General features: G+C 38.4%; 1 protein-coding gene across 3 annotated transcripts; it reads right to left on the bottom strand.

Annotated features, from left to right (window-relative positions):
- Nucleotides 1-27: 27 nt before the first annotated feature.
- Nucleotides 28-26,402, bottom strand: LOC139948033 (probable flavin-containing monoamine oxidase A). Of its 3 annotated transcripts, none has more exons than XM_071946024.1 (14): nucleotides 23,154-23,288; nucleotides 18,578-18,754; nucleotides 16,338-16,508; nucleotides 15,684-15,912; nucleotides 14,976-15,063; nucleotides 13,796-13,973; nucleotides 10,681-10,795; nucleotides 9,954-10,111; nucleotides 8,484-8,664; nucleotides 8,204-8,304; nucleotides 5,874-6,071; nucleotides 4,909-4,995; nucleotides 4,007-4,107; nucleotides 28-1,727 (listed from the first exon to the last, which is right to left on the bottom strand). In XM_071946024.1, the coding sequence occupies exons 2-14, from the start codon at nucleotides 18,590-18,592 to the stop codon at nucleotides 1,598-1,600; spliced, it is 1,752 nt and encodes a 583-aa protein (XP_071802125.1). In that variant the 5' UTR covers nucleotides 18,593-18,754; nucleotides 23,154-23,288; the 3' UTR covers nucleotides 28-1,597. The 3 variants fall into 3 exon arrangements, with proteins under 3 accessions (XP_071802125.1, XP_071802124.1, XP_071802123.1); XM_071946023.1 differs by lacking the exon at nucleotides 23,154-23,288 and adding an exon at nucleotides 21,087-21,208; XM_071946022.1 differs by lacking the exons at nucleotides 18,578-18,754; nucleotides 23,154-23,288 and adding an exon at nucleotides 26,123-26,402.
- Between the last annotated feature and the right edge of the window lie 934 nt (nucleotides 26,403-27,336).

Genomic DNA, 27,336 nt, shown 5'->3' on the forward strand with positions numbered 1-27,336 from the left:
TATAGATGCATATTTTCTGTTTCGGTCAACCCCGTAGGCAAATGCACAGTGCTTTGAATAACAGCAGCTAACAACAGATCAATCACTTCTTTCGAACAAAGAGATTGACTTGTTGGGAGATTGCCAACGTAAAAAAAAAAGTGCAGATAGACTGGGCGCCTGTCTTGATCCGCAAGGTCAAAGACAGGTCCCAGCTTCTCAGATCGAGTGATTCCATTGGATAAACGTGCACAGTGACATGAGCTTTCCTTAGATGCCTTAGAATTTCCTTAGGAGTGGACTGCGTATCTCTATCTGAAATGTATGGGGTCAAAGGTCAAAACACACGCTGGTTTTGATGCCGGTCTCTGGCGTTATTCACGAGCCTCGAAGTGTGCCACATCAGGGCCCAATTTCATGGCTCTGCTTACCGCTGAATTCTGCGCTTACGATCGCGATTCCCCGCTTACGTGCAAGCGCCGAAATTCTGCGCTAGCCTTGTAAGCGTAGAATGCCTAGTAACGTGTGAAGTACGCACGCGCAGAAGCCCAAATTCGCCGCTAACCCGTAAAATACGCTTGCAGTAAGCACAGAATTCCCTGCTTCCGTAAGCGCCGATTCTGTGCTTACGGTAAGCAGAGCCATGAAATTGGGCCCTGATGTTCAGGCTATAGCTCAGCTGGTAGAGCGCTCCTACTTTTGTCCAGGGGTTGTTGCTCCAATCAGTTTTCCTTTGTTCAATTAACCCAAACTAAATATAACTTAATTTAATTCATTGTAAATTGACTTGAATAAAAAAATGCAAAATGTTTATGTTGGGCGTCTACAAATAATCGCAACTTAGTAAAAACAAAAAGATGTTCCAATATTAAAACGAAACGCTCTTTCTAAACTTGTCTATTTTGTTGATTGCGAGTTGACTTGCAGCATGCCTAGGAGAATAATGTACACACATTACTAAATGATAGAAAGGGTAAACAAATTATCTTGAAAACCATCAGAAAATGGAATTCTTTGCTCATACTAGTGTATATACACATTCTGAGAAAAGTTATTATCAGATTCACATTTTGGGGCATAAAAACTTAAATCGATTTTTACATATAACCACATTACTTCAAAGTGAAATGTTTATCAAAATGCATTGATACTATTGAAAGCTGCGCCAAAAGTTTGTATTGCTGTTAAATTTATCTTTACTATACAGTGTCTTTGGTTTCACAGGATGTACAAACCAAATAATCTGTCATACTATATATCCACAGGCATTGCATTTTGCTCTTGAAGGGGCACAGCAATTTTCCTCTGGTAAGGGCACTTCTATGAGGAAAATTTTAATATGTATGGACCGTATTGAATATGACGTCACCATTCAAACCCTACAAGCGTGTGTGTGCGTGTGCCATAGAAATGAACCAGGAACGCTGCGTGCTTCATTGACGTATGCGTATAGACACGCATACGGCCTGCCCTACAAGATGGCAACTTTCATAGCAACAAAGGGGTTATTCAATACGGTCTTCATTGGAACTTTCACTGAGGGCACCACAGCAAAAGCAGGGGGCACCACGGCAATTTCTGTAGTTCCCATCGGGTCATTTCGAGGGCTGTGTTGGATTTAAACGCTAATGACAACATCTGGCCTTAGCTCGGACTGAACCTCCGCTGCCGCTCTTTTACCAGAGTGCACGGCGCCGTCCATGAAGCCATACCATCTCTCAGTCGTCTCTGCACCTGCCCAGTGAATTCTGTAGAAATAATGATCATACAAAAAAATATATAATTATTTACACCAGCATAACGGAAATTCAAAAATTATACTTGTACTGGTAAATCCCTTTCTGTTCACGAAACCCATAAACATAAACTTGCTGGTGGCAGGACATTTTCAATTGCAGCTCCCCGACTATGGAATTCTTAACCTACCCTAACCAGAAGCTCAAACAGTGTCACAGCCTTAAAAAGTGCTCTCAAAACCCACATTTTTGCCTCTTCCTAGCTGGTCGTCTTTATCTTTGTTCCGTCTTTTCCCTCTTCTTTCTTTCTTAGCGCCTTGTATCCTTTGGCAATTTGGCGCTTTATAAATACTGTTATTATTGTTATTATTTATTTGTATTTATTATTTTAAATCTTTAGACATACACAATGAAGTATTACAAGTTGTACAGGGGCTGTCAAGGTTATACAAAGGTATAAAAAACTGTCATCTAGAGGATATACCGTATAAAACCAGACCCCTGCCAACGTTAACAATATATTTATGTCCCTTTTTACTTTATGTCTCTTAGTATTCCTTATATGCAGTGGACACTATTGGTAATTACTCAAAATAATTATTAGCATAAAACCATACTTGGTAACAACGAGTAATGGGGAGAGTTTGATGGTATACAACATTGTGAGAAACGGCTCCCTCTGAAATGACATAGTTTTCGGGAAAGAATTAAATACCCACAAATTTGATTTCGAGAACTCAGATTTAGAATTTGAGGTCTCGAAATCAAGCATCTGAAAGCACACCAATTCCTGTGACAAGGTGTTTTTTCTTTCGTTTTGTTTGGCAGGATCTAATTGGCGTCTCTTACCTCATCTAATAGGTTGCCTTCTAAGATTACTATTTTCAATTTTTGTTTGGATTTTTGGAAGGAATTCCGAGAAAGTGGTTATACTCGCATGGCATGGCTCATTAACTGCTGTTTCTCTTGTATCACCCTAAATACACGTGCACAATAACGTCATTGTCTAATTAGGCTATTAATCAAGCAATTATTGTTACTTAATTCACCTGATCCCTTATACTAAGGAAAAAGAGCTTCAGTCCAACATCTTTAAAGGATTAGGGTACTTTTTGTAACACGAAACACAATGTCCACAGATTTACATCACACTTTATACACCGTTTTAAGATAATGATAGTAGAAAGCTTCCCTTAAATTATTAGTTGCTGGGGTGCTGTAGTTTTTGAGAAATGAGTAAAACAATGTCATGAAAATGCGTTTTTACATGCTTAATTTTTTTTCGTATCATGATCACTGAGACGAAAATTATTTATATAACATTGTTTTACCCATTTCTCAAAAACTACAACACCTCAGCAAGTAATATTTTCAGGGAAGCTTTTTACTATCATTATCTTTAAACGGTGTAAGTTAAGTATAAATCTGTAGACATTGTAGACATCTGCTTTTTTGTCCTACAAAAAGTACATAGGCCCTTTAAGAACCATCATTAGTATAAAATAACGTCATTGACCAAACACCTTGGCGCTGATGTCAGATATTGTTTTTTAAATTGCGTCATTTAGACTTATAATTATGAGTGTTTATACTCATTAACTGCTGCTTCTCTGAACATTCTCACCCTAAATACACGTGCACAATAAAGTCATTGCCTATTACTCACTCTACAATATTGTTCTTATCCCTTTTCTGTTTTGTGTTTTTAAACTCTCTCTTGAATGTGCTCTTTGCTTATCCCCTATATACTTTGATGATCGAAGTATAGGCTTTTCTTAATTTTTGTTCAGTGGGATAGTAAGTGGGGTATCAGTCATGTACATATCATGACAGTTGGCTTATATTTCTGCTAAGCAAGATTGTCTGTGCTAAGCATATTTTTGCGCTTAAAGGCACTGGACACCTTTGGTAATTGTCGAAGACCAGTATTCTCACATGGTGTTTACCAACATGCATAATAACAAGTCTGTGCAAATTTGAATTAGTCATCGAAATTGCAAGAGAATAATGAAATAAAAAGTACCCTTATTGCACAAATGTGTGTGCTTTTATATGCCTGAAAATGCTTCAGGACTGAGTTCTTTTAATATTTGAGTGAGAAATCACCTCTTTCACAAAAACTACATTACTTCAGAGGGAGCCATTTCTTGCAATGTTTTATACTATCAACGACTCTCCATTGCATGCTCTGCATAGTAAGTTTTTATGCTAACAATTATTTCGAGTAATTACCAATAGTTTTCAGTACCTTTAAACAGCTTTTTGAAGTAAGTTCCTGGAAGTTTTCTTACCTTTGGAACGGCTTCTTTAGCTCGTAGAAATACTTTGTCATGGCCCCAGGTGAGAGCACGCTTGGAAGATGGTAAGAACAGTATGGCACAGCTCCCCAGTCCTAAAGATTTTGAAAAATGACAAAATCGTCACATAAAATCTGGCCAATTGCTCTTGAAATCAATGACCCTGTGAATACATCTCTTTGTGGATGCTTTATTTTACAACCCAAGTAACTGCAATTTGGTCTTGGCATAGATCATGTATTTTTTTTCTTCCAAAAAGAGTGACCGTATTTTTGGCTTTTCTGGCACGCGAGACACTGCACTGGTCATATGGGAAATTTTACATTTTATGTCTTCATGTTTCCCATTCATTTAAGCCCTATTAAAAGAACAAGTATTGAGATGTGCTCCCTTTCTTCACATCAAATTTGAAAGAAATCAGACAGTGTAATCAGAAAATATGTTTTCGTCCTTTGGACTGTGCACAAATTGTGCCCCTGGAAGTACATGTCTCATAATGGCTCTTTCGTGAACTTGTGATTTCATCTGTTATATAACAATCATTTGGGTTCGAAACCCAGTCATGACACTGTGTGTGCCCTTGACCATTAATTGCTTCGAAGTTGTGCATTAAACTCAACCAGCCAGGTTCCTAGTGAATGATACCCATGCTTATGGACTTTGAAGGGGGTAACCCTGTTTCAGCCCCAGGAGTACATGTAGGTAGCACCAGGGCCCTTGGTTGTAGTTGATTTGGGTAGCTCTTAGCTCTCACCTTGAAGTGGCCCTCCATGGCCTTGTAATTAGGCAGTCTCTCAGAATGAAAAAAAAAAGTTTTTATAAAAAATTATACATATTACAATAATCACAAAACTCTTATCAAGATTGTTACATAAAGAGAACTAAAGCTGCCTTACTATTTCAGTGTAATCCAGTGGCTCATGTGCCTCCACACCAAAGAAAAGCCCAATCGCTGCAACTATTGCTCCTTTTCGTTCCTCTTCCTTCAAACAAAAAACCACCTCAATCAGTAATAATTATTGGCTCAAAAACATAAAATAAGCAACAGAAAAATAAAAAATAAACTGCCAAAAGGTCATACAATAGGGTAATGTATTGTGTTGTTAGTCATAATATTTGTTGTGCTAAACTATCTCTCCACAATGTCAGGAAAGGCTTTTAGTTTAGAAAAAAGTATGAAATCAACATTGCAAAATGAGGTACACACGTTTGCCCAGCGTAATGCATGCTGCTGTACCCTATTGCATTCATGTGGTATTAGAGTAATGGCATCGTGGCCGAGTCGTTAAGAGCACCGAATTCAAACTCTGGTGTTTCTGATCAACAGAGTGTGGGTTCGAATGCCCAGCCATAACACTTGTGTCCTTAAACATAACACTTAACCGTTGGTTCGTCCTTCAGATGGGACGTAAAGCCGTTGGTCCCATGTGTTGTGTAACGCATGTAAAAGACCCCAGTGCACTTATCGAAAAAAAAGAAGGGGTTCGCCCGGGTGTTCCTGGCTGTGGCTGCTGTATGCGCCGAAGCACCTTGTAAGGTGCTACATAATTGGGTCTCAGAATTCATCACTGCAATAACATGATATCATTCTGAAAGTTTGTATATACCCAGTACTTTGTTTGGTAGATACGTGCGTTATATAAGACTTCAGTATTATCGCATGGTAATCGTAAAAGCTTTGAATTACACCCAGGCTACGCATGCCATGGCCTCCGTTGCCCATGGTCTTGGTCTTGGTGCCCCTTCAAAAGTTCCCCATTGGTTTGAAGTTTATTTTTAGTGGAAGTGCCCTTTTTTCAAAATGAAAATGGCGATGCCCTTTCAAAGATGAAATTCCAGGCCTGTTGAAACTGTTCTTTACCGGAATCTCTCTCCACTTGTTGGCCTCCACGGTGCCACAAAGGGCAGGGCTTTGGTCCATAGTACTTGTCGCATCAAACAGTGCAGTAAATGGTATCAGTTCAGCTTCTGAGGGTTGGTCATCAGCCTGCTTGTTGTTGACAGCAGACGGCATCATTCTGATGATGTTACCACTGTATCCAATCTTTTGCCAGAAGTTCTGTTGGAAGAGTAAACCAAAGAAATTTGAGAACCATAATAGACCCTTCCCATGAAATATGTAAATTGCACATAGCGCCTGCGCACTAACATTTTGGTTGGCAAAATGAGGGAACATCGCGCTGTTTTGTACACGGCTAATGGGTGCGTGACGCAGACGCGATTGCGCGTCTGCTTAGTGCACAACTCCATAGACCTTTTCGCAAATACTGGGGCGCGCGCGTAAAGCTTGGAATTAGATGCATTGTGGTCTAGCTGGTAGCAAAATTTGATTCATATATATCCCACAATGCACCTCATTCAACAGTCTGCGCTTGCGCATTGGTATTTGCGATAAGGTCTATGGCGTTTGCCAACCAACAGGGTCTGTACGCATGCGTGAATGTGATTAGCATATTTCACAGGAAGGGTCCATTAGGTTTCAGGTATCAAATTATACAACACAAGAAACTGACAGGGTAATAGATTTGCGGTTGAATACTGATCTAGTACATGTATGTTAAAGGCCCTTGAGCATCACTGAGTGATGGATACGCACGCTATAAATAAGAAGCCACAAGTAAATATTTATTTTCCGTTTCAAAAATTAATGACCTCAAAACTTTCTTGGTAAAGAGCACCGGAGAGCTGTTGGTATACTATGAAACTTTGTTAGAAACAAGTTTTAAAGAAAGAGGTAATTTTCACCCAAAACAGGCAAATCTGAGAAAGGCTTTAGGCATGAAGCTTTTCTCAGACATCTGAAAGCACTTGTAGAACGAGAGTGTTTTCTCTTTCAATATTTTCTTGCATCTTCGATGACAAATAGAGCCCAAATTATTACGGGTTGGTCATTGTATGCATTTGTATGGATACACTAAGTGAGAGTCCTGGTATTTGACAATTTCAAAAAGGATACCCTTCCTTTCGGTAAACAGTATTGTCCAAGGCCCACACTTCGTGTATCACAACTTTTATATCAAATAACAAACCTGTGCAAATTTAGGCTCAATCGGTCATCGGAGTCGGGAGAAAATAACGGGAAAAACCCACCCTTGTATCCGCACGTTTCGCCGTGTCATGACATGTGTTTATAATCAGTAATTCTCGTTATCGAGATTTGATATTGTTTTACTGTTTTCTCAAAAAGTAAAGCATTTCATGGAATTATATTTCAAGAGAAGTCTTTCACCACTACCTTCTGTAAACCCTGTAAGTTATTTGTAAATCTGTGATTTTTTTTATATTTTTTTTTCTGTACCGAAAGGGTCCAATGGCTTTAATGGTCTGTTGTCCTCTTAAATCATGTGTCCATGATTCTATAATTTGTACGTGACTTATTTGTTTACTTGAAAATATTAGTAGAGAAGTTGCTCATTTGTAAAATAAATTCACATAACTGACATTTCATCTTCATAATCATTTCTGTTTATGAGAGCTAAATGTGACATTGAAATTGTGACAGCATACTTCAAAATAAGTTTTAACACAAGAAAGAGTGATTAGGGATTCATGAGGGGATTCTTTCTGGGCTTAAGCTGCTTTGTGCAATTAGGCCCTGTATTCTTACTTGGTGTATCCCAACATAAATGCATAACAACAATTCTGTGAAAATCTATGAATTATACTAATGAATTGTACATGACTAATTTGTTTACTTGAAAATATTAGTAAAGAAGTTGCTCATTTGTAAAAATGTTCACATAACTGACATTTCATCTTCAAGAGCATTTCCGTTTCTGAGAGGTAAATGTGGCATTGAAATTGTGCCCAGCATATTATAGCATTCTCAATGTGTAGGCGTATTTTTTATGAATATCTTAGGTTTTCTCTGCCAATTTTAACAAAAATACATTATTTCAGCCGGCTCATTAAATTACGCTTGAAAATTAATGCTCCTTTGAATTTTGCATTCAACAGTCGTCGTCGTCGTCGTCGTCGTCGTCGTCGTCGTCGTCGTCGTCGTCGTCGTCGTCGTCGTCGTCGTCGTCGTCGTCGTTGTCGTCGTTGTCGTTGTTGTTGTTGTTGTTGTTGTTTGTTGTTGTTGTTGTTGTTGTTGTTGTTGTTGTTGTTGTTGTTGTTGTTGCTGTTGTTGTTGTTGTTGTTGTTGTTGTTGTTGTTGTTGTTGTTGTTGTTGTTGTTGTTGACAAATACCTCTTTATATGTGATGACAAATTGCAGGGAATGCCCAGGATGCATCATTTGGAGGAGACTATCTCGATCAGCTGGTAGCGGTGGAGCATAGTGAATCCGTCCTGTCAAGGTTCAATCATTGTCATCATGATTACAAACAAATCGGTTGCTGTTTATAAGTTATTGAACATGTATGGTTCCATTTTGGTTCCATTCCCCACCCCACCCCCCCAACCCCCCCCCCAAAAAAACAAAACAAAAAAAACAACAAAAAAACACCCGGACAAACAAACGGTCTCACCTGCAAACTTGGGCGGCAGAGCCACAATGACTCTCTCTGAGCGGAAATGCTTGCCGCTGAGGGTTTGAACATCTGCCAGCTCAGAGTCCCTCTGGTTGATTGCAACAACTGGGTCACCGAGCTTCACAAAGGAACGGTTGATCTTGTCTACAATGATCTCGCAGAGTCTCTGAGTCCCGCCCTAGAAAAGGATTCAACATCCACATAATTAGTGATATGCCATTGACTCAAACTGAGTCGAAATTAACTGTGTCGCATAGCTTTACAAAGGGACGGTTGATCTTGTCATAAATGATCTGACAGAGTCTCTGATTTCCACCCCATAGAAAATGATTCAATATCCACTTGTCTTGCGCCTGTTTAGTTATTGGTATGCCATTGACTCAAACTGAGTCGAAATTAACTGTGTCACATAGCTTCACAAAGGGACGGTTGATCTTGTCTTAAATGATCTGACAGAGTCTCTGAGTCCCGCCCTAGAAAAAGGATTCAATATCCACATGTTTTGCGCCTCTTTATTCATTGGTATGCCATTTGACTCAAACTGAGTCGAAATTAACTGTGTCACATAGCTTCACAGAGGAACGGTTGATCTTGTCTACAATGATCTCGCAGGGTCTCTGAGTCCCGCCCTAGAAAAAAGGATTCAATATCCACATGTTTTGCGCCTCTTTGTTCATTGGTATGCCATTGACTCAAACTGAGTCGAAATTAACTTGGTTAACGAGCTTCAGAAAGCTTCATTTTGGGCTTAGGGCTTAAGGCTTAGGGCGTTCACACGGATGTGTAATAGCACTGTATACTTGTGTACTTTCCAGAGTTCTTTGACAAAAACTCACTGGCATATTACTCGGGTAGAGTGTGAACCCACGACCTTTGCAACTCTAGAGCAGTATCAAGTATTTCTCATTGACTCAACTTACTTGGGCTGCACTGACTCAAGTATAGTTGTACCTGCCCAGTTATAACTAACGATGTATAGCTTATTGACTCAATTTTGGTTACACTGTCCAAGTAGAGTTGTACGTGCTCGGCTATAACTAACTAAGTATAATTTATTGACTCAACTTGGGTTACACTGATCCAAGTTGAGTTGTACGTACCCAGTTATAATTAACCAAGTATAGCTATTGACTCAACTTGGGTTACACTGATCCAAATAGAGTGTGTACCTGCCTATGTTAAAACTAACAAAGATAACTTATTGACTCAACTTGGGTTACACTGATCCAAGTAGAGTTGTACCTGCCCAGTTATAACTAACCAAGTATAGCTTATTGACTCAACTTGGGTTACACCGATCCAAGTAGTGGAGTTGTACCTGCCCAGTTAATAACTAACCATGTATAGCAATTGACTCAACTTGGGTTACACTGACCTAAGTAGTGTTGTACGTGCCCAGTTAATACTAACCAGGTATAGCTTATAATTGACTCAATAGGTTAAACTGATCCAAGTAGATAATAGTACCTTTATTCTGAACTCTTTGACGGTCTCACTTCCACTTTGAAATAGGGAGTTCCAACCACCAGCACTGTTGAGCGCGAACAAGAAGAACAGGGTGGACATCTGACAAGGTGGAACACCAAATGCGATCTTAACCTTGGCGTCGAAAAACTGCTGGGCGGCTGTGGCAAAAATAAAAAAATAATTTTGGTGCCCTGTAGATATTGTATGCGCAATTGACATTTTGTTTAATGTAATACATAATTTTGAACACGAAAGGAACTCTCCACGCAGCTAGTATAGCAGACGATTGAAAGTACAGTTTTTAATGGCTGGAGTGCCTTTTGGCGACCTAAACCAGCAGAAACTTTGGCGTTTTCGAGTGTTCGGTTGAACCGCGATGACTATACTGTTCAGACCAACCGGTAACCGACTTGTTGAGTCGGTTGGGCTTTGGTTGGGGTCGCCAAAACGCACTCCTGGTGTATGTAGCCGACAAACTACGTCACTTCGGGAAAGACCAATCATAACGCAGAAATTGAATACGTCACTGCAAGTTTATCCATTGAAATCACTGGGCCTGTAATAGACCAGTGCGTGTCTTTATCCTTGCATGAGACAGGGGACCAGTCTACGACCCAACATACAAACCCAACAGAGTCACTGACAGTAAGTCGTATACCCAACCCTTACAAAACATATAAACATGTATAAATAATGTACAGAATCAACAAATTGCCTTTGAACAAACCTGCAGTCCAAATGTGTTGTTTTCTAAACTGCTCGAGCGTGGTGGAGTCCCATTCTAACGCCAGCGGGCATTCCTCTGGGTTCTCAAGGGAAACTTCAAGGCGGAGCTTCTCAACCTTAAGAAAAAATGCATCAAAATATATGATAATTCTTCAATAAATAGTACTGACAAATTCCTTGGTTGGTTCTTCTGCGTATACACCGGAGCACTCTAATACCATTTTTGAGCTAAATTCTGTTTGGCCGCTTTAAAGGCATTGATGGACACCTTTGGTAATTGTCAAAGACCATGTTATTTCCACTTGGTGTGTCCCAACATATGCATCAAAATAGTAAATCTGTGCGAATGTTGACTCATTGTTTATCGAAGTTGCACGAGAATTAAAAAGTGGAAGAAAATACACTTTTATGTCACAAACCTTGTATTGTGTGTTTTCAGATGCATACTTCAGTGGAAGTTATTTATCATTTGAGAAGTTACCTTGTTCTCAAAAAATACATTACTTTAGAGGGAGCCGTTCCTCATAATGCTTTATACTATCAACAGCTCTTCATTGTTCGTTACAAAGTAGGTTTATTTGCTAACGATTATTTCGCGTAGTTAGCAATTAGTTTTCAGTGTATTAAGAAGGCAATTCGCTTGGTAATGTTATGGGACTATTTTTCGTATGATGGCGTAGTAATATTATGAATACTAATTAAGTACGGGTATATACTTATACCAGGGCTCGGCCTATGATCGCCAGTAGCCGTTAGCCTGGTCTGGGAGGTTGGAGTCTCCGTCTTTAATTTACCTAAGTTAGTGAAGTTATTAAATAAAGCTATTGTGTTCTCTAATAAGAAATCTCAATAGCCTGTTTTATTTGAAGTTTGTGTACTAATATCCTGGTAGGTTGTTAAAGCCATAATAGTAATCATTCTTTAAAAGTATGGCAATGAAACTTACTTGTTAGAAATACAGCAGTTTTCGAAAGTATTTTGAGAAGTACTTTACTTTGACTTCGAAGTAATGCGTTTATATGTAACACGATATCAATCTTTATCCCAAGAATTATCCCAAGAATTTAATCTAAGAAACGTTGCTGTCAGACACTGTTCTTAGATTGTGTGTATTCCTATTAAAAACAAAAAACTATGCGTGGATTAAACCGCTTCGAATTTTCGGCGATTTCTCAAAAACGCTCTCACTTTTGTAATTTGTTTACTTAGTTTAATTGTCTGTATGAAGAAGAAGGATAAAAACGGTTCCAAAAATCAAAGGTAGACGTTCCCTTTTAATTTACTTGAGAAACACACTCTTCTATACCGAAATCCACTCTGCAGTCCAGCATGTAAAAAGAAACCATGAAGAAAAGGTTTACAATTTCAAAATAAAAAGAACAACAAATCAATGTACAACTTCGAAACCAAGACGTCTTCTTTAAAGTGTTATTAAAATGGAAGACTTTTATTGCATTTTTTTTACGTGAGTAATAACTTTTGATGAATGTGTACCGTAATGGAATCATCAGTGTTTTTCTTCCGGTTATGAATACTTTATTCCAAAAACCAAGGAATACATAAATCAATGCGTGTTTGTTTTTAAAGTGCTTCCTGCTCCGATATGAGTCGATATATCTCGAAATCTTATAAGTCATTTCTGCTCTGAGCCGACGCGATTCTCTAGACCTGTGGACAAGTCGTTAATGGTCTGCCGCTGCGAGATAGGCAAATTGTGGAATGGCTCTCGCGAGATGACTGCTCTCGCGCGAACTGCTGGTTGCCGACGTCTACTCCCCAGTATACATTATGCCTGCTGAGGCAGCAGCAGCAGGTGTAATGATCCATCATTTTTGGCATAATCGACGTCATTAAACGATCATCGAGACAATCTGCTAAAGATATTTGCCTTTAGGGGGATTTGCCCCCCCCCCCCCCCAATCAAAGATGCGAATGCAGTTCCCCCGTGTTGACTTAAAGGCAGTGGACACTATTGGTAATTGTCAAAGACTAGCCTTCACAGTAGGTGTATCTCAACATAAACGTAAAATAACAAACCTGTGAAAATTTGAGCTCAATCGGTCATCAAACTTGCGAGATAATAATGAAAGAAAAAACACCCTTGCCACACGAAGTTGTGTGCGTTTAGATGGTTGATTTCGAGACCTCAAGTTCTAAATCTGAGGTCTCGAAATCATATTCACGGAAAATTACTTCTTTCTCGAAAACTATGGCACTTCAGATGATGCCGTTTCTCACAATGTTTTATACTACCAACCTCTCCCCATTACTTGTTACCAAGTAAGGTTTTATGCTAATAAATATTTTGAGTAACTACCAATAGTGTCCACTGCCTTTAAAACAATTCACAATGTGGGACATTGACGTGTGAACAAACTCTGCTACTTGCTATTTTGAAGCTTTATGTGGTTTCGATGATACCCAAGCCTATTCATCCGTATGAACTGTAAAGGGGAACCTTGTTTCAGCCATAAGGTGGCAATGGCCTCTCGAAAAAGTGTATCGACTTGTTTATAAAAATATTAATTTTTGCGAGTTAATGACAGTGTGGTTTCCGGCCGGCTTGCTACAGCTTGGTAGAACTTACTAAAGAGGCACTGGACACGTTTGGTTTAGCAACTCAAACGATATATTATCAAAAACCCCAACAGAAAGCTGTTGATAGTATATAACACTTGAGAAACGGCTCCCCCTGAAGTAATGTAGTTTTTAAAGAAAAGAGGAAATTGCTCACTCAAGTTTTCAGGCCTGAAGCATCTGAAAGCACACAAAATTTGTGCAATAAAGGTGTTTTTTATTTTGCAATCCCCGTCAAAAATCACATTTGATCTCGCCTCTTTCATATGGAGATTCGCAGTCAAACCATATAGCATACAGTTACACACACATACGTTATGCACGCTGCATGCAGACCAAACAGGCAGCTGACAGCATCCCCTCTGACCAATCAAAACACAGATATGGAAAGCTTACGTCATTGCACTTTCATCCAATGAAATCACTGTGTTTGTAACACCAATACCCATATTTATCCGTGCTGACAGGAAACCAGTCTACCCTATAGCTTTACCCGTCTTTATCCCTGCTGACGGGGAACCAGTCTGCCCTAGCTTTACCTTGGTTATGAAGGTACCGTAGTCCATTTTACCGAGGGAAGATAGCGGATTGCCTGGCTCTGTTTCAAATGTTAACTTTCTCCCGTCCGCAAAGTGCGCGAAGTGAGAACCGGTTTCGGTTTGTGTGCAAGTTTGTAGCTCCAACTCATCGGCTAGCTGCATCATGTGGACCTGTGAGCTGATTTGTTGAATCAAAAATGTGGATATTAGCTGACATGTTCTTTAGTTTGTTCAGTAAGATCTTGGAATACTTGTAACTGACATTTTCTTTTGTTTGTTTAGTTAAAATGGGGATATTAGTTGACATGTTCTTTGGTTTGTTAGTGGATATTAGTTGAAATTATAGTCAACTAATATCCACAACAAACCAATATTCTTTGGTTTGTTAAATGAGTGGATAGTTGTCATGGATTGGTTTGTTGAATGAGTGGATATTTCTGACACATACTTTGGTTTGCTGGTGAGAATGTGGATTTAGTTGACATGATGTTTGGTTTGTTGAATGAGTGGAACTATTTGTCATCTTTTTGGTTTGTTGACTGAGAATGTGGATACCTGTTGACAGTGTTCTTCGGTTCGGTTTGTTGATGGACATCAGTTGACTTGTTCTTTGGTTTTTTAATGCGAATCTTGATATAAGTTGACGTGTGTTTAGGTTTGTTGAGAATGTTGATATTAGTTGATATGTTCTGTGGTTTGTTGAATGAGAATGTGATATTAGTTGACATGTTATTTGGTTTGTTGAAAGAGGAAAGAGAAAATAGATACTAGTTGACATTTGGTTTGATGAATGAGAATGCGATGTTAGTTGACATGTTATTTGGTTTGTTGAATGAGAATGTCTAGATACTAGGGGTAAGTTGACATTTGGTTTGTTGAATGAAAATGTGAATATTAGTTGATACGTTTTGGTCTGTCAAATGAGTAGATATTAGTTGACAAGTTCTTTGGTTTGTTGAATGAGAGTCTGGATAATGGTTTGAATGAGTGGATATTAGTTGACATGTTCTTCGGTCTGTTGTTGAATGAGTGGATATTGACGTTCTTCGGTTTGTTGAATGAGAATGAGTTGACATGTTTTTGGTTCAAAGTCTCCCATTCTGTGCTGATGTTAGTTGAAAACTTTTCAATTATAGTGGAATATTTACATCCCATAGCAATCACACGATTTGATACTGACCCACCAATCCATTGAGCGCCAAGATCCCAGAAATCTCTGCCGTTAGCCGATTCCAACTCCCGGGTTAGCACGCGGCCGCCGACTCGCTCTGTAAACCAAAGATTTGAGATAATATCAATATTGAAAAGTAGACCTTTGTGTACGCTAGGTGGCAGCAGAATGACCAGGATTATTATTCTGGATGGTGCGCATGCTCAGAATTACGTAAACACTGCATGTACACAATTATATTTCGCAAGAGTCTCTCTTACATTGTCTTATGTAATTTCAATCGATGCAATTTATCTGCATGGCTACATGATACCCAGTGACTGGCCCAACTTCGTTTATAGCACAGAAATTAGCCAAGCACTACGAAAATGCTTCCAAACCTACGTTTCACCCATGCACTGATATTTTCTTAACATAATTGTCATTATGTTTTAGGTTTAACTCTGCTCAGCGAAAAAAAACCCACTAACAACGTAGTTGTGAACGAATAAAGGGAACAAAAAACAAATGGAGTATTGAGACCCTTTTCGAATCCACGGCTTCGGCTCCAGATTCGGCTCAGGCTAGCTTGGCCCCGCAGTTGTTTTGACTAAATGCGCGTGCTTTATACGCACGCGCTCAGGGCTTCAGACGAGAGGACGAGGCCTGAAGCCAAATCCAAAGCCGAAGCCGTGGTTTCGAAAAAGGTATATGAAACTATCGGGTTTTTTATTTTACCGCTGGCCTCAAGTACGACGACTGAAATTCCCTGGTTCGCCATGCGAAGGGTGTAGGCTGCCGAGAGCCCGGCCAGCCCTGCCCCTACAATGACCACATCCACGACCGGTGGTGCTGGCGGCTTGTCGGTCTTTACCGGCTGGTCCTGGTTTTTACCGGCAGGGCTCTGGCTACCGACGTGTAATTCTGGCATTAGATTCCCGGTGGATATTTTCCGGAAGGCATTTGACTGTTGAGATGAAGAAGAAAAATGTGTTCATCACAATAGAATTAAACAAACGGAAAACCTACAAGTAATAATAATAGCCTTATTTTCGCTAAAATAATATATGTTTTGTGGAATGGCACAAAACCGGACTTGGCCTAAGCATTTTTAAGTTGGGGCGTGCACATTCAAAGCGGGAACCTATAACAAAAGTGACAATAGGTCCACGGTTGCTATCACAAAAGTTGAACAAAGGAGGGTCTACGATCGCAGGGAGCTTTTTTTCACGTTCATTTTATCCACAATAAAAACCTATTTTCTTCTAAACATTACTCACACTCGTTGTTATATTCAAAGTTTTCGAACCCATGGAAATACTGAGTACATTGCTTGTCATATAATCTGTGAAATGGTAAAACTAAAAATAATTTATAAAGAGGTATTTTTACCAAGGTGTTGCTGACCACGCCGCCACTGGGTGATAGGGAAGCATTGACCGTCTGGCCCGCCACCTGCACCGTGCCGTCCGCGGTAACTTCACCGGGCGAAGAATCGTCTCCACTTACGGTCACCAAAATCTCAGTCCCATTCTCCGTGGGATCCTTCTTCCCGAAACGTTTCTAGTAATTCAATAAAAATCGGCAAGAATATAACGAAGTCAGTAACTTCTGTTCATGTCAAATTCGTTTAATACTACAAAACGCAAAAGTTACAGTTACTCGATGTTCCGACGTAATGACCCATTATTGTTCAGCCCCAATTGTATAATTATGCCTAACCCTAAACGCTATAACCTTCTAAAGCGTGTAACTGTTAAAGGCAGTGGACACTATTGGTAATTACTCAAAATAATTATTAGCATAAAACCTTACTTGGTAACGAGTAATGGGGAGAGGTTGATAGTATAAAATATTGTGAGAAACGGCTCCCTCTGAAGTGGAGTAGTTTTCGAGAAAGAAGTAATTTTCCACGTATTTGATTTCGAGACCTCAGATTTAGAACTTGAGGTCTCGAAATCAATCATCTAAACGCACACAACTTCGTGTGACAAGGGTGTTTTTTCTGTCATTATTATCTCGCAACTTTGATGACCGATTGAGCTCAAATTTTCACAGGGTAGTTATTTTATGCATATGTTGAGATACACCAACTGTGAAGGCTAGTCTTTGACAATTACCGATAGTGTCCTCTGCCTTTAAATAAAATATTTAAAAAAACAAAACAAACAAAAACATGGCGTTGTCGGAACACATGTACAAAGCAGAATGTTCACAACAAACGCTCAAAATTTAATATAATCTACGAAATAATGCTTAAAATATAATGATAATATTGTAGTCAAAGTAAGATAAAAGTAAATCCGACGAAATTCTGACAAACTAAAGAATAGTCATGCACAACCAATTAATGTTAAAAGAATTTTATTACAAGCAAGTTTATATTCATTTTAGAGTGATTGTCAAACGCATGCCCTGTTAATAGATGAACAGATAACAAACGTGCTGACTCTTTGAATAAACAAAATGATTGGGTATTAAGAAACGACATGAGCAGCATGCAGACATTCAGAGCCAACTGGGAAGTGGATATATGCTCGAGTAATAGCCATATTCCAAAGTATGTAATTACAAAGTCCAAAGCACAAGCCGGTTTCAGTTTGCCTCCAACGACAAAGGCGGGTTCAGTCTTTTAACTCCAAACCATTTTTTTTTAAATACGAAAAACACGTATGCTACAAATGAGAGACAGATTTCGAGAAATTAAAACCATTGAAACATTGAAAATTATATCGTTGGGGTCGCTGGGTCAACAAACCTCTTTGGTATAAATGTTCATATATTCTCAGCTACTTGAGCGGAATGTTTTTCGGACATGTTTTTTTAAGTTTATATTGTACTTGTTCACAGTTTTAATGTAATTTTGTTATGTGTAAATCAGACTCCATTGGTTTGAAAAACTGAAAACACTTCTGCCGTTGACGGCGCGCGTCAAAGGACAATGCTTTGACGTCATTTGTGTGAGTTTGCTTTGTTTTACCTCCACGCTGCAACAAAGCGGCTTCACAAATTGGAGCTACCAACTATGACGTTTTGAAAGTGATTACGTAACGCGGCTTTTCGCAAATCTTCTAGAAAAGCGCTGGATAAAGGTAATCGAAATGATTGTTTTTTCACACAATTAAAATCTATTTATTATTTTTAAAAAAATGACTCGATTATTATTTATTGATTTTTTTATATAAAAGAAATTCGGCAAAGTTCACGACGTTCAAGTCGATCTTTAAGCTATAGCTCAGACGAGGGGGGCTATCGGTCACCTGCACATTTACAAACCTGCGCAGACTCAAAATCTTTACGTAAAAACACGTCCCAATAAATTTCACGAAGACTTTTACCTGATAAGCTTTAAGATTAGAGGTGGTATTTTAATCTATATCAACCCTGTGAAATAACTTTAATTTAGAAGGGGGATTAGTATATGAGTTGTGGGGTTTGTTCCAGTTTCGGAATAAAATAAAATACAATATGCAATTTAATTTTGCTGGTTTGCATGCTGTAGCTTCTTGCAAAACAAACAAAAATGTACACCGATTGGACGCTTACAAAACAATATTTGCATACCAAAGCAGTAAAACTCTCATCAATAATCAGAAACACTGAATACACATTACAATAATGATGTCACCTACCAGCAATTCAGTCATTATTATGTGGTGAGACGAGACACGGGAACTTTAAAGAACCTTGGCGTGGTCACGAGGCAGAACCCGTACCGTGATGAGTCGGCATGTCCCGGTCAGTACCCCTAGAGACAGCCCGCTCCGAGAGAAATAGTCCTCGTAAAATGAATCGTCCTCAGTAATTATCTATGTGTTATGAACAGTACACTTATTGACAACATAGAGACCATGGGTATGGAAGTTAACATTGTATAATTGTTGCACGCTGTGACGGTGTCCACTCGAGGGGGAAAGTGGAACCCGAGGCGAAGCCGAGGGTGCCATTTCCCCTCGAGAGTGAACAAAACCCATGGACCCCAGTCACAGTATGCAACAATTGTTTTGTTATACTTTTGTATAATTGTTATTCCTCTCCTCGAAGTTCTGTTGTTATCTTTAAATATTATTACGACGGACTATTCATTGTTTAATAGCAGACGAACAAGAAACAATTCCCTCGAACCCGCAGTTGTTTCGTACACAGCGCTGGAAATCGACCAACGCCGGGGACGATCAAGGTAATGTACACCGGTGTACATCACTTTTCATGTTACCCGGCCCGTCGAGCCATGTAACATGCTTTTTTGTTGCGCGTCCCATGATTGGTTCTCGACCAATCAAACTTCACAGTTTGTTATCGAGTTATAACAAAAACATTTGGCAGCCATCTTTAATTACAATAGCAATAGAGACTGAGAGAAAATGATGATATTATAGGCTCGCTTGCTCATTACAAAGCCACCCATACAGAACCAATCAACTTTAGGGCTTCGGTGCCTTTTGTTGATCAAGTTTTTGGCCAATGAAGACGTACGTGCATGTAATATAATTTACTTGTCGAATTTTCAGCTTCATTAGTCGTCAAGTTTTTTAGAAAAATAGTGAAAAAATCAGAGCGATGTTTTCAGGAGAGTCGCGTAAATATAAACACTAGAGGCATATACTGGTTATAATACGTTGTACATGCCAAAATAATTTTAGTCTCCGAGACGAACTTTATTTTCGTGACATAGTTTTTCTCATTTCGCAAAAACTACAGCACAACCAGAGCTGTTGATAGAATAAAACATTGTGGGAAACGACTCCCCCTGAAGTAACGTAGTTTTTTGTATGAGAGTCTAAAATTGTGATTTCGTTTTCACTACAGCTCTACCCTAGCCATAAAAAATCAAAATGGCCGCTGAAAGGGATGTTTGTAGCGTGGAGTTTCAAAAAAGTAAAAAACAACTTCAATTTACTAATAATGATGCCTAAATACCTTGAAGGATCATGAACGTGTGTGCTTAAAGGCAGTGGACACTATTGGTAATTACTCAAATAATTGTTTCCATACAAACTTACTTGGTAACGAGGATGGAGAGCTGTTGATAGTATAAAACACTGTGATAAACGGCTCCCTCTGAAATAACGTAGTTGTTGAGAAAGAAGTAATTTCACAGTAAAATATTTGATTTGATTTCGAGACCTCACGCGTGAGGTCTCGAAATCAAGCATGAAAGCACACAACTTCGTGTGGCGACAATGGTGTTTGTCTTCCATTATTATCACGCAACTTCGACGACCAATTGAGTTGAAACTTTTAGAGTAATGACTGCCACGTACTAAAACACCTTGAAACTAACGATGTAGCCAGAGTCGACCCGAACCAATTAATCAGGTCGAAGCCTTGCTTTCACAAAGTACGCGATAAGAGTCAAATCATAGAATAGTCAAGTTTCTGAATCATAGCAAATCATGCCCCTCTGATTCTCATTATAAGACTTGGCTTATATAATGTTCTTATATCCTTACAGCCTCGGTTTAGTTACATTGGTTTCAATGGAGGAATAAACAAGATGGCTGCCGCATGGTAAAAATACAATACTCTAATAGAGTGATTGGGTTGCAATTCCAAAACAAATATTACTGTTCAACGTATTCATTAAAGTAAATTTCCCTTCTCATTTTCCCCGTAATTTTGAGAACTTGATTATTTGCAGATATAATTTTAGTTTATATTTTTCACTTTAAAATTCGAGTTTCTCTATTACAAATCTACACTTCGCAGTATATGACATTTTGTTTTAATTTACCATCTATAACAGCTGTGCAAAAACCGTATATACCATCCAAGTGGTTGTGTATCGTATACCAAATGTAAATTTTCAAAGAGATTTGAAACTCAATTGCATGGTAGAAATACAATAAAATAGTAATTAGGTTTGCGGTAAGACATCATGCAATGATATTCTCTAAATGATTTGGTGTAGTTCAGAGCGTAGTGATCGAAACGTCGAGTTGAAACCAACGGTTCTTTTCAGAACCACCCCAACTCCATTTGAGATGATCACCTTATGGTGTTGTCGCAAACCGTACTTCATCAAAACTGTATATTGATGCCAAGCACAATGCCTATAATACACACGATTTGCATGTATTTCTTTGTGAAATCACCAACATAACCACCCCATCAGAAGGTACAATTACTGGAGCGTTTTACCTTTTGAGCTTTCGTGTCCCACGAAGTCATTCGTCATAATGTTATTACCACTGCATTTTAGATCAGTTCTGGTTGTATATAGCTATATCAGACCACTCCCAAATACTGTGCATGGCAAGCCATTTATTTGTGTATGCTGTTGTGTATACTGTACTTATCTATTACATTTACTCAGGCTAAAAGAGCAAACAAAAATCATCAAGGATGTACCCCCACGCACCAATAGTAATATACTAGAATATTCAAACAACCCTTTCCGATATTATCCATTTTCGTGTATACACATTACCATGTTCTATTTTTACTTTGTTTTATTGTTAAAATCAACAGGTGGTCGAAGTGGTTTGCATAATATACGTATTGATTTCCATGTTTCAGGTTCATCTATAATTCGCGTGTTTGTGTATTGAGACCAGTGGCTTTTTTTGCATGACTTTGAGACTATCACTCATCAGTTTGATATCAAAAAGATTAAACTTGTGTCAGTATGCTGAGTGCTTCTCACTGGCTGATATCTATTGCTGGTGGGCTGGACGGCTGAACGGTGTATGCCCTAATTTGATCCCTCGGGTTTGTAAGATTTTATGCGTCTTGTTGAATTTTCCTTGTTGGGCCAATTCCCAAAACGTAACCAGCATGAACGTAAACTGACCCCACTCGCCTGATTATGTGGTCATACGATAAAATCTTGGTGGCTGGGGAGTTATGCAATTTGGCAACTGTATAGCTCTCGCCATGGGGTTGACTCCAAATGGTATATAGCTGCATGTGACGTAATTACAGAGGTCCATCATAGTGGAGATTTTAAGGATATCTGAATCTGAATTGTATAGTCGGCAAAAATGGCAACATCACACCAATTTGTTTTGTAGAGAAGACAATGAAGAAATTTAGACGTTGGAGGAAAAACCCAAGAGGGTTGCGCAAGTAGACTTAAAGGCAGTGAACACTATTGGTAATTTGATTTCGAGACCTCAGATTTAGAATTTGAGGTCTCGAAATCAAGCATCTGAAAGCAAACAATTTCATGTGACAATGGTGTTTTTTCTTTCATTATTATCTCGCAACTTCGACGACCGATTGAGCTCGAATTTTCACAGATTTGTTATTTTATGGACATGCTGAGATACACCAACTGTGAAGGCTAGTCTTTGACAATTACCAATAGTGTCCAATGTCTTTAAGCAGTTGCGTAAAGTTTCGTGAAATCGGCTTACGGAGGTAAAAGGCAGGGACAGAAACCACTGAGCCAACATGACTGCCTGCCACCCAAGATGGCCCGTTATAAACATTAATGTAAATCCAGTCCATGGTATATACGGTAATACAAAGTTTATACCAGTGCTATTGGCTATGTGAACATTAGTCAGTCCAATGTTGTCCTGTATTGGGTTGATATTATCATGATATAACTATACAGTTACCATTATACAAACAGATTGTCAATAGTACAAAATGGAGGCAGTGACGTAATCTCTCGCACGTAGTGCATGGTGAACTTAAGCAGAGTATTGGTAACCAGTTAAGATACCATTCCACATGAACACGCATTGTGACTGGTATCCTACTTATAGTTTTGCTTAGCAGAAAACTGTTAAGCAGTATTTGCTATTAAAGCATTGTTATGAAATCGTGATGTCAAGTCATATCAAGGCAGAAAGAGGAATATTTCGACAGCTTTGGAAGAGTAATGTTTTTAAAATGGACATCATGTGGCTCTGAGCTTAGCACCATATTGTACGCTTATAGAATAATATTGGATCATAGTATCCAACTTCGTCCTGTGACGTCACTCTATTGTTGAAAGTGTAGATTATTTTTTATGAATCTACACTTGACTGTACATGAATCTACACTTTCTTGTCCATTCTCCTTAATTTAACTCAAGCTTACTGAAACACGGTAAATGCTTGCGATAACCAAAACAATGTTTTAAAAAGGACATTTTGTGCCACCATTGGCGCCATACTGTACGCTTTTAGAATACAACAAGGTCCAGATATCCATCTTCGAAACATGTAATTCAAGCATACTGGAACCATAAATGCAATAGATATGCCTACCTACCAGAATAATATGTCAACTTCTCGTATTCGTCAGTAGAAAACAAGGAGATGATATCCACACAACTATAGCCGTCAAAAGGCTGACTCGAAATGAGTCAACAAGACACACAAACCGATACCAACTCACAACGCTGACTTCACACAAGCAAAATGTTACCGAATAATTCAGTTTCGACTCACCAGTTATGTTCAGTATAACCCCGTGTTCACGTGTTTAAACAATAAGGCCTGGATAAAACATATGGTGTAGCCATTACCCATTACTTACCGTGTTTATATCAATATAATTCATCAACTTTTGACGTGCCGTCTCGACTGATGGTTCGGGCAAATTTAATTTCTCATTTCAATGCGGTTTCACGGTGTTAAAGGCACCGAACACACGATTGGTAATAACTCAAACAAATTGTAAGCACATACAAATTATTTGGTAACGAGCAATGGAGAGCTGTTGATAGCATCATAACACACTGTGAGAAACGGCTCACCCTGAAGTGAGTATTCTTTTGAGAAACAGGTAGTTTGTACTTGAATCTGAAAAAGACTTTGGGTCTGAAGCCTTTTTTAGGCATCTGAAAGCACACAACTTGCAGCACCAAGGGTATTTTTTCATTCATTATTTTCTTGCAACTTCAATGACCAATTGAGTCCAGATTTTCACAGATTTGTTATTTTATGCGTGTGTTGGGCTACACCAAGTGAGAAGACTGGTCTTTGACAATTACCAAAGGTATCCAGTGCCTTTAAGTTTGACCTTTGACACGAATCAAAAGAAAAAACAAAAAATAGCTTCTTCTTTTTCCACTGGAACATTTCCGTTCAATTAATATCCCCTAAATCAGACTGATATATCAAATCAAATTAAACAATTTTTCTAGGCCAAAGTCCTTGAAAAAACGTTAATATGTTTTGGGAAACTTTAATCATAACTAAATTATAGAAGAAATTCCACTGGCTTAATTGATGTTGAGGCTATTAGAAATAGTATTAAAGACACTGGACACTATTGGTGATTGTCAAAGACTAGTCTTCACATTATTTTGGTGTATCTCAACATATGCACAAAATTACAAACCTGTGAAAATTTGAGCTCAATCGGTCGTCGAAGTTGCGATATGTTAATGAAAGAAAAAAACACCCTTGTCGCACCATTGTCACACGAAATTGTGTGCTTTCAGATGCTTGATTTCGAGACAGCTCAAAATCAAATTCGTGGAAAATTACCTCTTTCTCGAAAAATACGTCACTTTAGAGGGAGCTGTTTCTCACAATGTTTTATACCATTAACCTCTCCCCATTACTCGTAATCAAGTAAGGTTTTATGATAATTATTATTTTGAGTGTTTACTGCCTTTAAAGGGTATATGTACTTTTTCCTAACAAAAAAACACAATGTCCACAGATTTACATTAAGCTTACACAGTTTGAAAACTATGATAGTAGAAAGCTTCCCTTGAAATTTTACTTACTGATGTGCTGTAGTTTTTGAGAAATGAGTAAAAGTAATAATTTTCGTCTCAGTTTTAGCATGTAAAAACGTATCAACCAGTTATGCTATGGTTTTGGTATAATATCATAACTGGTTAAGGGGATTTTACATGCTAAATAAAATACTTTTGGCCTCATTAGACCAAAATTATTTTGTGACTTGTTTTACTCATTTCTCAAAAACTACAAAACCTTAGTTAGTAATATTTGAAGGGAAACTTTCCACTATCATTATCTTCAAACCCTGTAAGTTTAATGTAAATCTGTGAACATTAAAAAAAGTACCCGAATCCTTTAATGGAGAAGGTACACCCTACCATACAAATCAATCAAACTTCAATGTCCCTGTAAAGGAAATTTATTTGACCTATGACTACAAGTACTACGTTACACAAGTAAAATAATATGCCTACATTGCAAAAAAAAGATTTAAAGGTAAACCCTAGAAAGACACATTCAAATAAATAATGAAATAAGTACACCAAACATCACCAGGTATCAATTTGTAGGCTACTTATAATTTTGCAATTGTTAAAGGCAGTGGACACTATTGGTAATTACTCAAAATAATTATTTGCATAAAACCTTTCTTGGGGACGAGTAATGGGGAGAGTTTGATAGTATACAACATTGTGAGAAACGGCTCCCTCTTAAGTGCCATAGTTTTCGAGAAAAAAGTAATTTTCCACGAATGTGATTTCAAGACCTCAGATTTAGAACTTGAGGTCTCGAAATCAACCATCTAAACGCACACAACTTTGTGTGACTAGGGTGTTTTTTTCTTTCATTATTATCTCGCAAGTTCGATGACCGATTGAGCTCAAATTTTCACAGGTTTGTTATTTTATGCATATGTTGAGATACATCAACTGTGAGGGCTAGTCTCTGACAATTACCGATAGTGTCCACTGCCTTTAATAATTTGTTTACTTTGGGGTTTTTCTTAAGCATTTTTAAATTGTCTTCATTTGTTGCCTTGTGCACTGTTACTGTTTTTCTGTTTTCCTTTTTCTTTTTGTTCTACATTTTTTGCTAGATATCCTTTGTATCTTTTTGACTTGATGTACAAAGTGCAGCTAGTCAGCTTTCGGCTGCCATTGAATATTTTTAATGAATAAACCATCAATGAATAAATGAATGATTGAATGAAAAGGGTGAGTGAAGGACGGTTTGGGTTAGAATCCGTGTGCAGCTCACCGTCACATCTGGCGATTGTAGAACAAAATGGCAGTCGAACCTGCAGAATCAGGGCCCAATATCATAGAGCTGCTTAATACAGCCTAAAACATTTATGCAAAGCAAAAATATGCTGGATACCAGATTGTACACGTGAGATGGTATTTTGACTGGTAACCATATTCTGGTAAGCATTCTTCTTTTTAGCTTAAGCAGTTATACGAAATCGGGCCCTGATGGCGTTTCCAAAAAACCCATGAGCTTTTATTATTGATAATGCAAAATGTGTCACGTTTTTCAACATACCGAAAATTTGTCCCACACGCTCATAGTGACGTGTCTCCTATTCTGCAAATTATCGTCTGCAACGTGTTTGTTTTCCCGCCTTTTCTCCGGACCAGTTCAAAAGTTTTCACAGGCACAATGCGTTGATTACGGCAGCCATTACAATGCACACAAGAGGCAATCCCACACTTTTAGGTGTCACAAAGAAACACGACGACAGCGACTGTCACTGATACCCAAAGTGACGGAATGTCGATACACAATCGACAGCATTGAACCCTGCTTTTGCTTGTCGTGAACACTTGGGTATTAAACATAGTTGGCAAAGGGAATGTTTTGGATAAATGCAGGTATATGCCAGGTGCACCCAACCGTTAATAATATTATGTGGTATATACAGAATTACAGGGTCCAGCTTTGCATCGCTATCAACCATTGCTATGCACACATATTTTAAAGGCAGTGGACACTATTGGTAATTACTCAAAATAATTATTAGCATTAAACCTCACTTGGTAAAGAGTAATGGGGAGAGGTTGATGGTATGAAACATTGTGAGAAATGGCCCCTTCTGAAGTGGAGTAGTTTTCGAGATAAAAGTAATTTTCCACGAATTTGATTTCGAGACCTCAAGTTTAGAACTTGAGGTCTCGAAATCAACCATCTTAAACGCACACAACTTCGTGTGACTATAGGGTGTTTTCTTCTTTCATTATTATCTCGCAACTTTGATGACCGATTGAGCTCAAATTTTCACAGGTTAATTATTTTATGCATATGTTGAGATACACCAACTGTGAAGGCTAGTCTTTGACATATACCAATAGTGTCCACTGCCTTTAATAGATGTAAGTTTGTACATTTTTATGCATTACCTATCCCCATAAAAATAACCCATGCATTTCTAGAAATTTCAAGAATATTATGTATACCACAGCTTTAAAGGCACTGGACACTATTGATAATTACTCAATTAAGTAACCGTAAGCCTATCATTACTTGGTGTCGCGCAATGGAGAGATGTTGATAGTATCAAGCATTGTGCGAAACGGCTCCCTCTGAAGAAACGTCGTTTTGAGAAAGAGGTAATTTCTCAGTCAAAAAGTAAAATATTTCAGGCATGAAGATTTTATAAGGCATTTGAAAGCACGTACAACAAGGTCGTGTATTCTTTAATTATTCTCTTGCAACTTCGATGACCAATTGAGTCCGAATTCACACACATTTTGTATTTT

This window comes from Asterias amurensis, chromosome 15 (genome assembly GCF_032118995.1).
Source record: "Asterias amurensis chromosome 15, ASM3211899v1".
NCBI lineage: Eukaryota > Metazoa > Echinodermata > Asteroidea > Forcipulatida > Asteriidae > Asterias > Asterias amurensis.